This window comes from Parasteatoda tepidariorum, chromosome 10 (genome assembly GCF_043381705.1).
Source record: "Parasteatoda tepidariorum isolate YZ-2023 chromosome 10, CAS_Ptep_4.0, whole genome shotgun sequence".
Classification (NCBI taxonomy): domain Eukaryota; kingdom Metazoa; phylum Arthropoda; class Arachnida; order Araneae; family Theridiidae; genus Parasteatoda; species Parasteatoda tepidariorum.
The window spans coordinates 13,189,887-13,204,346 of record NC_092213.1 but is presented as its reverse complement, the minus strand read 5'-3'; the positions used below and the strand labels follow the sequence as shown (position 1 = coordinate 13,204,346).

General features: G+C 31.1%; 1 protein-coding gene across 1 annotated transcript in view; it reads right to left on the bottom strand.

Moving 5' to 3' along the window:
* Positions 1-461: 461 nt before the first annotated feature.
* LOC107437265 (homeobox protein EMX2) overlaps positions 462-14,460 on the bottom strand; it is a 76,198-nt gene continuing 62,199 nt past the window's right edge. The window contains exon 3 of the mRNA XM_016049198.3: positions 462-2,887. Within this exon, the coding sequence (XP_015904684.2) occupies positions 2,612-2,887 (276 nt within the window). The 3' untranslated portion in view covers positions 462-2,611. The remainder of the gene's footprint in view (positions 2,888-14,460) is intronic.

Sequence of the window (14,460 nt, the reverse complement as noted above, 5' to 3'; positions counted from 1 at the left end):
GGGATGGCAGCCCTGCTTCGGTAGCCCGACGATCTACACGCGAAGTCGAGCACTTCACGGAAGAACAGTTTAACGAGGACCCATACCGCACATCCTCGGTCCCTACGCAGACTAATCCAAGTGGTCACCCACCCGCACACTGACGGCAGTCAGTGATGCTTGACTTCGGTGATCTGCTGGAAACCGTGTCTTAACGATCAGTCCACTGCGGGACCTTGCTTCAACCTTAAAAAAGGTGTTAAATCGAATCAGGTAACCGTTTAAGTTGAACCATATTGTGTAATAATTTTATGAAGTTCGGTAATGTGATTCAACTTGGTTCAGCAAATCAAAGATGCTGCAACTCTGAACAATATTATGACATAAAATGATTCGAAACTTCGAAGAGTGTAAATTGAGTTGATTTTAAAATAAAATGCTTCGTGTCTCACAAGTTGAAGGAAGATAAGAAAAAAAGCACATACAATTAATTTACATATTTATTTGGCATGGAAAACAATTTGAAAATAAAGAGTAAAACTTACAATATTGTATTTCTACATCCTTAATTAATGTCAATGGATGGTGTCAAGTTTTATACAATGTATTTTTTTTAACCTCATCGCAAACAACACAATTATAAATAATTTATGAAACATGGAAAAAAAATATGAATGCGCGGCAATTTGTTTGAAGTGCTTTAACTGAACAGCGTACACTGTCTTCCTACATTTACGTCGTAATCCTGCACTTATACAGGTCATAAATGAGGGATTCTGTGGCATATACGTTATGAAAGCTTATACATCAATCTCCTGTATTTTTATTTGCCACTGTGAGTTGCATAGTCTCATTGTCTCATGAAAGCCCCTTCTCTATGCCAGTTTTTATTTTCATCGTAGGGCAAGAAACTGCTACGAACTTTTTCCGAAAATTTGCATTTTCTGCAAGTGTAAGTAAAATAATGTGTTAAAATTATTGTTTAGAAAACTGTACCTTTGCTTAAATTAGAACGACCAATATAGACTTGTGTAATATAACATAGATATTTATCGTCTTCCAGAAAAAAAATAAAATTTGTTGCAAAATGGTTGTTGTCTAATTTTTTTACCCTCTTTATTCGTGATATTCACCTGAATTAGAATTGAGAACGATTCAGTTTGATCTGTAGGTTAGAATTTCTGATTCTTAATTAAAATAATAAAAACAAAAATATCGTTCAAATGACGAAACAACTCAAGAAGTATTTATGGGATCTCTCTGGTCCCATATCTCAAAAATAAACTCACCAACTTAACAAAATTAAAAGTGAAAAAAAAAAAGAATTCTAAAAAAATTATCAAACAGCAGCTGTCACTATAGCAACGCATACAATGACGACGCATGTGCACTGTTAACTATTACTCTTGAGCACAGTTGAAAAGTGCCATGACGTCCAAATAAGATGCGCGCGCCGTCAGACCCAAAACAGCACCCATTTTGTCGATGGTTAATAAAGAATAAAATTTGCTTTTTCGCCTAAAAGTTATGAGGTAGTCTTAACAAGTCAATTCCTTATTAGAATTTTATTAATATACATCTGTAGAAAATATGTATAATTGTATGGTGCATAAATATTATTTATCTTATCGAAGTAACTAAAAAAAGTTACAAAATATTTAGCAAACTATATTAAATAAAGAACAAATTGCATCACAACCGTTTCTAGTCTTAGAGATATTTATTCCACAAGTTCGATATTTTCCTTTTGTCTTAGCATCAGTGTAAAAGAAATCAGCTGTGTGACAAAGAATAACAATATTATTCTAAACTATCTTTAAAGCCCATTTTTTTTGCCTAATATTTTACTTCAGTGTTTGTGCAAGGCTGCAAAATATTTTTGAAACATCTTCTAGTGTTCAAGCAAATTTGCAAAATATTTCTAAAATTCCTTTTAGTGCTTGAGCAAACTAGCAAGTTATTTCTGAAATACATTAAATTCATTTAAGTTTTTGAGCGAAATTGTGAAATATTGTTGGAATTCACTTTAATGTATGAACAAACTTGCAAAACATTTCTGAAAAAGACTTTAGTGGATGAGCAAACTTTTAAAATGTTTCTGGAATTCACTTTAATAGTGAAAAAATATTTTTGAAATTCATATTAGTGTTTCAGATAACTTGCAACACTTTTGTAAAAGCAAATTTTTGTGTTTGTGCAAACTTGTAAAATATTTTCGAAATTCATTTTACTGCTTCAACAAAATTGAAAAATATTTCTGAAATTTTTTTTAATGCTTTCGCAAACTTCAAAAATAATTCTGAAATCTTTTAATTTTGAATTTAAGGTAATCATGTAGTATGTTATTTATCCATCATGGATTTTCACTTGATTTCATTTCCTTGGTCCTGGATCTAAAACCCTGGATTAGCTGGGCTTTAATCAGATCCGAACTTGAAAACGATACTTCGCAGCAATTTCTTACTCAATGAAACAAATGAAGTACAATAAATATTTTTTTTCTCCCCAAATCAATAAACTATGTCCTCGACCGGGAAATTTCGCACCGCGAATCAAATATTTCACCATATAGTATCATTGTCTCTTTTTTATACAAGGATATGAGTGTGCAACTGCATTATCATGTAGAAGTTCATGTTGGTAGTGCCGTCATTTCTGGTGATTCTGGCCCACTCTCAATCTCAACCATTGAGCCGTCATCAGACAAAGGAGAAGATGGCATTTCATCGCCATTTTGCCATGCATGTTTGTTAGAATATTCATGGCCACCGGTGTGAGGATGATGATTCTTCGATTCACTGGATGCATTTGAAGACGAGGATTTGTGATCAGATTGGCGAGTACTTTGTTCTTCTTCCTGCTTCTGTCGTTTGTGTTTCGTCCGTCTATTTTGAAACCAAACTTTCACCTGAAACAAAATATTTAAATATGAAATTCACAATTCAACAAAAAGCTTCAAATATAATTAATTTTGGTTAATTAATAATTCTTAATTTACTCTTTAACGTTAAAGTGTTATGTTATAATCAAGTTTAACTCACAACACATTAGTCAGTAAACTAATGTGTTGTCAGTTAAAGTTTCATACACGGTGTTTAGTAACAACTACCCTTTACATATAATTTAAGAATCCTTTATAAAATTGAACGAACCGATCTGACGAGATACTATTTATCTTCTTTCCTNAATACTATTTTTATCTCAAACTATAAGAGTTATGGTGAGAAAATGGACATTTGGTTTCAATACTATTTTTATCTCAAACTGTAAAAACTATGGTGAGAAAAAGGACATTTGATTACAATACTATTTTGATCTCAAACTGCAAAAACTATGGTGCAAAAAGGACTTTTGGTTTCAATACTATTTTTATCTCAAACTATAAGAGTTATGGTGAGAAAATGGACATTTGGTTTCAATACTATTTTTATCTCAAACTGTAAAAACTATGGTGAGAAAAAGGACATTTGATTACAATACTATTTTGATCTCAAACTGCAAAAACTATGGTGCAAAAAGGACTTTTGGTTTCAATACTATTTTTATCTCAAACTATAAGAGTTATGGTGAGAAAATGGACATTTGGTTTCAATACTATTTTTATCTCAAACTGTAAAAACTATGGTGAGAAAAAGGACATTTGATTACAATACTATTTTGATCTCAAACTGCAAAAACTATGGTGCAAAAAGGACTTTTGGTTTCAATACTATTTTTATCTCAAACTATAAGAGTTATGGTGAGAAAATGGACATTTGGTTTCAATACTATTTTTATCTCAAACTGTAAAAACTATGGTGAGAAAAAGGACATTTGATTACAATACTATTTTGATCTCAAACTGCAAAAACTATGGTGCAAAAAGGACTTTTGGTTTCAATACTATTTTTATCTCAAACTATAAGAGTTATGGTGAGAAAATGGACATTTGGTTTCAATACTATTTTTATCTCAAACTGTAAAAACTATGGTGAGAAAAAGGACATTTGATTACAATACTATTTTGATCTCAAACTGCAAAAACTATGGTGCAAAAAGGACTTTTGGTTTCAATACTATTTTTATCTCAAACTATAAGAGTTATGGTGAGAAAATGGACATTTGGTTTCAATACTATTTTTATCTCAAACTGTAAAAACTATGGTGAGAAAAAGGACATTTGATTACAATACTATTTTGATCTCAAACTGCAAAAACTATGGTGCAAAAAGGACTTTTGGTTTCAATACTATTTTTATCTCAAACTATAAGAGTTATGGTGAGAAAATGGACATTTGGTTTCAATACTATTTTTATCTCAAACTGTAAAAACTATGGTGAGAAAAAGGACATTTGATTACAATACTATTTTGATCTCAAACTGCAAAAACTATGGTGCAAAAAGGACTTTTGGTTTCAATACTATTTTTATCTCAAACTATAAGAGTTATGGTGAGAAAATGGACATTTGGTTTCAATACTATTTTTATCTCAAACTGTAAAAACTATGGTGAGAAAAAGGACATTTGATTACAATACTATTTTGATCTCAAACTGCAAAAACTATGGTGCAAAAAGGACTTTTGGTTTCAATACTATTTTTATCTCAAACTATAAGAGTTATGGTGAGAAAATGGACATTTGGTTTCAATACTATTTTTATCTCAAACTGTAAAAGCAATGGTGAGAAAAAGGACTTTTGGTTTCAATACTATTTTTATCTCAAACTATAAAAACTATGGTGAGAAAAAGGACTTTTGGTTTCAATACTATCTATACTATCTTTCTATTTAACGAACTTTTCTTACAGATACACTTTCCCTATCTCCTAAAATATTTCAGAACATTTCAAACTTGTTAACGCATTTTACGGGGGAAGTGACATTGAATTGATTTTCTGAGCCACTTAACTTTTGGAGAAAGCAATAAAATTCCTTTCCCTATTTGTTTGCATTTCAAACGAAAAACTTAGACAAAAACAGATTTTGTCTGTAGCAAATAAACTTAAGAAAGCATGTGGTAATGTATGATTAAAATGACTTTTATAATAAATGCAGTTATAACTTAATACATAAATTTAGCTTTTTTTTAGTTGAAAATGTATGTAGCATGATGGTGTAACACTGGATACTGTTTTGCTCTATTCTTGCTTTCCATGCTGATTTCTTTTATGGTTAAGATTTATGAAATAAATAGTAGACACTAGTTTACAAGATAAAGATTTATCAATTTTTTTTAATTATGTCTAGTGCTTATGAATTTAAAACCTATTTAGCGTTGTTTAAGTATTTCAAAAGATGATTTTCTATTTAACGAATTTTTCATCTAACGAACTTATCAGGATTTAGCGATTTCGTTAAATAGAGATCCGACTATATGTTAAATATTTTCGTTTCCGAAAACTCCAATGTTGGCGCGTTCTGATATCGTCTATAATTGTCTCCATGTATGTTTGTTGTGGCTGCCTTCAATGTTACTTTTTATCTTCCAGAAATTTTAAGAAAATTTTTTGTTTTGTGATTAAGCCGTTTTACTTTAAAAATTACAAAATATTGAGGAAAGAAAAACCTGAATTCAAAAAAATAGATAAATAAATAAATTCGGGAATTTTAGCATTTTGATACATTTTTTTTTTCTAATAGAGAAAGAAAAGAAAAGTGATGTTTTTAAAATAAATTAGATTTACTAAACTGAAAATTAACACAGAATTTTGAAAAAATTAAATATTTTGTTTTGAAAAAAAAAGGGGTCTTAATTGGGGGTTAAATAAAGGGTTAAATTTTTAGCTGAGTTTAATCTTTGCATTATAAGTAAGCTATGTGAAAGGCTATGTTTACTTAGTTTAAATAAATGTACGTAACTAAATTTCAGGATTAAAACTTCGTAAAATAATATAGAGACGAATCCAATTTATTGAACGAAAATACGAAAATGCATAGCTCAAGTCATTATAATTTGCTTAGCATTATTATAACCATGAATAAATTTCTAACCCCACACAACTATGCACTTCTTTTGTACATATTTTATTGCAATTTTATTTTCCAACCCTAGCAGCTGCAACAATGAAGCCCGATGCTTCCATTTTACTCCAAATTTGCATTAACAAACCAACTTAACCCCAACGCAATACTAGCATTGGTGTGAAAAATAACGATAATAAGCTCCCGAATCCTATTCACCACCCCCCAAATCACAATCCCCATTGAAAATTCGTTGGTAAATCTCTTCGATCAAGGGATAAACATCGTCAATGGGCACCCAATTTATTTTTCATCGAATCAAATCCGGAACCGGCCTTCCCCCCCTCCTCAATCCCCAAAGCGACAATGAATAAAAATCAATGTCTAAAAAATTTGGGAAGATTAAGCCATCCAACCAATAGCCGATCAAGATAATATTTGTAGAAGGGGCATTCACAAAAAGCCTGCCTTCTGATTCCGTCGCCAATAGATGTGAATAGGGACCCATATGTTGTGAAGTGGGCTCTCTCCTCCTGTCATTGTTTGACGCCGTGTAAAAGTTGAAACTGATGAAAATCCTTGCAAAACTCCCAACACGGATTGTAGAAAGAGTGTGGAGGCTACAGTTGGACTATCAAACATCCGGATTCAATGAATGGAAATTGTAGAAGGGGATACGATTGTATAATAGGATTCGGTTTATAGAGATTCCCATAAAGGGGCCCATTCTTGGTTTTGAATGGTAAATTTAGGTCCTTATTGAGTATTTTAGCTTTAAAATAGATACGCGAAAGGGAAAGAGGAAATAAAGTTGTTGGTCTCACTTTTCTTTTTCTTCTTCTTTTTTTTCTTCTTTTTTTTCTTTCAAAATTTTGTTGTGCAACGTCTTGCGGAGAAATTAATCCAAATAATTGCACAGTTCCCATCATTTTTAATTTTTCAAAACTTTAAAGTGTGCGAGGAGCATCTTTGAGGTCAAAATGACCACTTTCAAACTTCACGCGTGGTTCTTCTATTTATGATTCTCTCTCCCTACGCAGCACAAATTACATGAGCAGCTTTTGCGGCCTTGGAACTTTTGTTTAAAAGCAAAAAGAAGATATCAAAAATGTTCATTCTTTTTTAAACTTGACTTATGATTTTAAAATTAACATAAATTGACTCGAAAAACAGATTCTGGAATTGCTAAACAACCTGTTTCGAATGATTTAAGACAAACACAAGAAACCATTAATGATAAGCAGAATGTTAAAAGAAAAAGTGGAGAATTTAGTTGCTAACTGAACCAAATAAATACTAAATAAAAACCGAAATATGAAGTCTAGATCTAAAAAGAGAAAGAATTTCAGCTAATTTTCAAGAAAAATCAATACGCATTTATTTATTTTGAAGACTATGCTGGTTTAAATTATTTAAATTTTTGAACCAACACAGATTCCGTAATTGCTAAACACNCTGAATCTTGATTGACTCATTCCATTTTTATGAAAAATCTATTCAGCGTTGAACCATAATATTGTACAATTGTGCTTTAACCTAAACAGGGCTGTAAATTGTACCATTGTTTGACTTCAGCAAGTCATATAGTATTATAGTTCTAAGCGCTTCAAATTTTCTTACAGTACAAAATGCTGGACACAATATTCCACTTGACACAAAAAAATAATCTAGGAAATGAAAGTAAAAGCAGTTATGAATTAATTTATGTCAGGCCTCATGAAGCACAAAGGAAAAAAAAAATTTTTTTTTTGAAGTTTTACTTATAAGTTCTCACATTTTCTAAAAAATTAAAATTTAATTAATTTCCTTCGACGTATTAAATGAATAAACTTAATCACAAATTCAAATTTCGTTACGTGTTTAAAAGTATCAATTACTCTTAAAACATGCTTTAAAATCATTTAAAATCTCTTATTAAATCCTTTTTCGCGAAATTCCCATTTAATTAATAAGTACATGGGTATATTTCTTCTGTGAATTTTACCCACAAGTTCTCGCATATTTATAAATAAAAATTGGAACAGTTTACCTTCAACATATTAAATACATTATCTAAGTCTTATCCCAAAACTTAACTTCTGTTAATACATGGACTCAATATTTGCTATTCGTGTAAAATAATCATTTAATCCCGAAAACAGTCTTAGCAAACGAATCAGTATATTTAAAATTATTTTCCACAATATTCAAGCAACATATAATTTAGCCATTCGACAATTCTTTAATGAGTGTGGCCAGTCCCAACCAAATTATTCTAACTTCTACAACTTCCAAGCAATCCATTTATGTTATTATTTAACACAAATGAAAAGTTATTAAATTCGTCTCTAATTAATGAAGTGTTTGGACTTGGCGGCTACTAACTACAAAACGATAAAACGAAGGAATACAACCCCGGGCAGTGTGACAACCATCCCGCGCTAATCCAGTGCACATGGCTCAAATCCCAATCGCTGCGGAGCATCATTCAATCATAAGGACTAATAAGAAGCTAACGAAGGGCTAACGGTGCGGAACCACCGCCGACAAATCACCGCCATCTTCCCCCATGGGATTTTCAACGACTCACACCATCAAGGCTATTTTCCCGCAATTGAGTTTTAACTCATTTGGTTTGCGTCGTTAGCAATAGATGGCGCTGTATGTTTATGAATTGATTTGCTTTAGATCTGTTTAGAGTTGAATTGTTTCTGTGATGAAAGGAAAGAATAGGAATTATTTGTGTAACAACTACAATGAGCAGTACAGAAAATAGCTTTATGCGCTCGCATAAAAATGGTTGAAAGACTAACTTTGTTTCTATCCACTTCCTTTATTTGTAATTTTGTAATTTAATAACTATGTTTTATCAATTGTAATTGGTGGCCATTTTTTCCCCCTGAAAATATTTTTCTACCGTAGAATCAAATGATTATTCTTTGCGAAATAATTTCTGACTATAGTGTGTATTTTTGATTGAAATATCTTTCTGTGTAAGTATAAAAATGGCGAAAGTCAACAAGATCGGGTGAATGTCGACATTTTCATAGTCACTTCGGTGAATGTTCGAAAATGTTTATTAAATTTCTTTATTTCTCTCTTACACCAGCAAATGTCGACGTTCGGCATGCACTGATGAAAGGTTTTTCCGAAGACGGTAATGCGAGCGAACTGTTTTCTATTCAACATTTTGCTGAATGTCGACATTTAGGAATGAAATAATGATATTAGTGACTAAATTTCGGAGATTCATCTAAGCTACAATGTGAATGTCGACAATAACTGGAGAAAGTGTTTGACAGTGTAAGAATTTGAACTTGCACTGTAACATACACACGCCAACTTCGATATTTTCATGCTAACTTGTACTTTTAACACGTTTGTTTATAATCAACATTCACTGATTAATGTCCGCAATTTTTGCTGTAAGATCAAAATAATAACTTTAACCAAATTCACCAAAACGACTGAGTGAATGTCGACATTCACCGGTGAAATGCGAAATTTATTGAGTTTCGCTGTGTTAACTTTGATCCTTTCACGGGAACATGTACATGATGAAACAAATACTTGTTTAATGTCAACATTCACTGTTGAATGTTAATATTTTCTGTTATAGTAGATAAAATAACGATATTATTGACAGGATTTCGAACATTCATTGGAGAACGTTGACAGTTACCGAATGCCGGACTTTAACAATAACATACACATGTTAGCTTTTGCACGCAATTTCTTAAAAATTTTAACAAAAAAAAAAATAAAAAAATATTTGGATAATTTTTTGCTCCAATTGAGCAAACGTATTTTTTTTCCTCCTTTGTATTTATCTTCAGTCACAAATATATTATTTTCAGTCTTAAGAGCTGTTAAATTTCAATATTTTTTTCTTTCTGAAATGTACATATTCAGTTAGAGCTTGAAAATTTACATGCTACAACTTTTACCTTAATTTAGATGACTCCCTGAAATTAATTGAATTTGTGCAATTCATGCTATGCTTACTAAAATAGTACTTATAAACTTCATCCACTAATATAATACAACTAACGCAAAATGCAATTACAATCAATGTAAACCAATGAACGCATCACACCTTCAACAATTTCTCTTCATTCTGTTTGGGGTTTGATATAAACCAGTGAAGCTAACTGATTCGATGTGAATCGTTCATTGCCTTCAAATAGCGTAATTTGTGCATTGGTCGATGGCGACGAGGCACAAAGTGGGGTGCCCACAAAATCCCTGTCGAAAACCGCGTCCTAATTCACCCATATCGGGGATAACAATTGCATGGGGGAGAATGTGTTTTGGAAGAATGGCCCCCGTGTACCCCTCCTTTTTATTCAGACTATCCCCACCACTTCGTTTGGTTGATGAAGTTTGACAGGCGGGAAAAAGGCATGTGTCCAATCCCTATAGAACAAGAATAACGATCAACTTCTAGTGGCATTGGGGATGTGACTTGACCTTTCCTGATAAATATCTCACCAACTTCTGAGTAGAATGCCCTGATGATCACACTTTGATGGTGATCAGTTTGAATCGGAAAATAAACATATTCGAAAGTGATGGATAGAATTGGGATACGGTAGTTTTATTTCTCATGGATGAACCTTTTGTTGTAGTTAGCGTTGCTTATTTCATTTTGATAATTATCAAAATTAAACGCATAAAATGCTATGATGATCATATTTTGATTTTGAATTATAACTTGTTCGAAAGTAATGTATGTAATTTGAATACAGAAATTCTACTTCTAGTAGATTTACTTTTTGGGCAGTACAGCTGCACTGTAAAAAATTTCGGGTCAAATTACAGTTAAAAGTGCCAAACTCAGGATACCAGTACATTTTACTCTGAAATCCATGTTTACCGGAGTATGTTACGGGACGAAAAAACTAATACACCGTAATTTTTACACTAACATTTACTTAATCTTTGTAAACATTACTTAACATTACTGAATCTTTAGGAATCTTAACCACTAAATCTTCGTAATTAAATAAATATTACAGTGAAAATTACTGCATAATAGTACGAATTTCACGATAAAAGGATACGGAACGAAGAAACTGATATATTGTAATTTTTATAATAGCATTTACGGTAAAACCACTGAGTCTTTGTAATTAAATAAGTATTACAGTGAAAATTACTGTATAAAGGTACGGATTTCACTATAATATAAGCGGTGATAAACGGTTACGGAATAAAAAAAAAAATGATAGACCGTAAATTTCACCATAACATTTAATGTAAATCCACTGAATCTTTGTAATTAAATAAATATTACAGTAAAAATTACTGCATAAAGGTACGGATTTTACGATAAATGGTAACGGAATGAAAAAACTGATAGACCGTAATTTTTACAATAACATTTACTGTAAAACCACTGACTCTTGATAATTAAATAAATATAACAATAAAAATTACAGTATAACGGCACGGATTTTACGATAAAATGGATTTTATGTACACTGCACTCAAAGTACCAGTATTTTTTACGGCAGATTGATCCGTAATTTGTCTCAGTGCAGTTGATTATTTTTAAAATCTAGACAATTACTTATTTCGTTTCGATTTACATCTTAACAAAAGGGGCTTGCATAAAATGATAATTACTTGAACTTTGAATTACAATTTCCATAAAATTGCTAACTCACTCTAATTAAATAAATACTACTGTGAAAAGTACGGTTTAATATTTTATAATAAAAATAGATTTTATAGTTAAAAGGATTTTTGGAATGCTGCACCCAAAGTCTTGGTACCTTATACCGGAATTTAATCCTGAATTTTTTACTGTGCAATGATAATATTTCAATGGTTATTTTAAATAAATTAAACGTGTAAGAAGCACTAATGGTCACATTTTTGAATTGGAAAATAGACACGTTCGAAAATAATGGATACATTTTGAGCACAGTATAATTTTATTTCTATAGATATACTTTTACCATTTAAGTGGTAATCGCTTTTCTTACATTTTGATAATAATTTTTGAAAAAAAAAACATAAAATAAACGTTTTGAATGCACTGATAATCAAATTATTTTTAAGGATAATCATTTTGAATTTGAAGTTAAACGTGTTTAAAAAAAAAGTTGAATAAAATTTAATTATTAGTACAATAAATAGTGCTAATTCAGTAACATTTATTATAATATCAAAACGATCATCTGATTCATTTAATTAACTGCCATTTTTTGATCAACGCCACTTTTATTGATTGTTGGTTGAAGATTTAGCGCAAAAACTAGACTATATAGTGGTATTACATTGTTTTAAAACAGAAATGTTATTAATATTTAAATATATAGCTGAAATTACGAAGAACAATACTGTTTCAAGAAGACCAATGCTGTTTTTTTTTAGCAGTAGAGGTTCTCATGAGTCTTTTAATTGGTCTCTTAACAATCTCTGTTAATCAAGCCATATTGATCAGCTTCACTACAACCTTTCCTTTCATACTTAGTGCTCACTAAGCTCTTTATTCCTAATTACACAACCAAACTTTGTTTACAAAAATATTAATAATAAAAACATTGTACTTTTTCAACAATTGGGTACTTGCACTTCAAGAAGAAGATCATGCATACCCACACATGTGACCAATGACGTCAGGGAGAACTGAATGTTTATAAGGAAAATGGCTGGTAAAAGTTGTGCAAAGTTTCTCCATATAACTTAGAATTTTAATGTACCTGAAGTTAGTTGAGTACAGCGCCGTCTACATCTACGTTTCTCATCTACGTCTTTTACTTAACTTAGATTTATTACTTATTTTTGTATTTTATTGTAACCGTGATATAATTTCTGTTTTGTGTACCTGGCAACTTCGATGCATAATTAGTTTGTTTATGTTCTACATGCCTTCGTGTCTGTCTTTGTGTTAAATAAAAAATATATAGTGAAAAAATTGAAATTTTTTGAGGAAAAAAAATACAGACTCTGTCACTTAAAAAGAATTGATACTTAAAGGGTTAGGCTTGCTTGAAATAGAATTGAAAGAACAATTGCTAACGTAAACAAATGTCATGGTTCAACAACCAATCAGGATCATAATACTCACACTACATCACTTGCAGGTATCACACTGCATAAAATTAAAAGTATTCAACTTTAAATTCATAACTTCTAAAACTATTTCTTCTTCTTTTGGGGTCGTACAAATATTATGTAAGGAATAATCTTTCCCACACGCGGAGAAAAAATTCTGGTGAAATTACCGTACTTCAACGACAATCATATTTCTGTAGGGGGGGGGGAAATAATTCTGGTAATAAAATCAAACTATAAAGCCTTTAATTAAACAATTCATTTGGTGATTGTTTTCGTTCGTATGGGAACGGCTTACCTGAAATTTGGTCTTTAAAATTATAGTTCTGATTACCACACATTTAGTAAAAATACAAAACTTACAGAACAGAAAAGATGGTTTTTATTCCATGTTGTAAGGCGTCATAACAAAATTACCAAATTTAACCAAATTTACTACCAAAATGCCTAGTAATAAAATCATTGTTGATTTTATCAAAAGCAAGTACCAAAGAGTTTCTGTAAAAAGCCCTTTTTGATGTACAGTCTAAAACGCGGTAAATTTGACCCATACTTTTTTTCTCAACGCAGTAATAATACTTATTTATTGCAACCATATGTTAAGGATATTGTTAAGTAGCCATTCCATTTAAACTTTATAATATTGTTTTCATTAGACATTTAGGCACTGTTAAAAAAAATTTCCGTGCTACTTTTTCTTAGTTAACACCATTAATGTCCAAAATCGGTCATTTTGTTGGGAAGTTTTTTAAATGTATTCATAGAAAACTTTTGTTGAATTTGGATGTATCTAGTCTCAGGAATAAACATTAATTATAAATTTAGTCAAGAATTTTCGCTGTGAATTAAATTTAGGTTTAATTATTGTCAGAGCTTAAAGTTTCTGTCTGTATTATGATCCTTCCTTTTCAGAAATATCATTTCATTAATTGAAAAAGTTTTGCTGTTAATATAGATATACATAATACCATAACTAAATAACTGTATCGTGAATATAATATGAATAATAAATGAATATAATAAGAAAATAGCTGAGTCATTTTTTCTTTTATGTCCGTTTCTTTCGCAATGCTTCCTGACACATACCTGTTTCCTTCAACTTCGTGCGTGACAACGACAACTATCTCTGAAAAACGGGAATGACACTTTGAATTGAATTATTCAAACGTAAAAATCGCAGCTTCTGCTAAGCATTAAGAAATTACTCCTCAGATTCAACATATTTTTACACTTGAAAACAGGAAATGAACAGAAAAGTCTATTTCGGACATGCCTATCTCTTAACCATCTCTGAATCTGCTTTCCAAAGATTTGCTCGTGGACCACCCCGACTCTTGATTCGAACTGTCAGCTCTCTGATTTCTTTCAGGTTAACTGACTTTCTAAGACGTCGATTTGAACTCGACTGGAATCTTTGAGGGGGTCGTTTTTCGATTTCTTGATTCGAAATACTTTAAATAGAATCTTTATTGGATGGAGGGACTTTAAAAGGTTT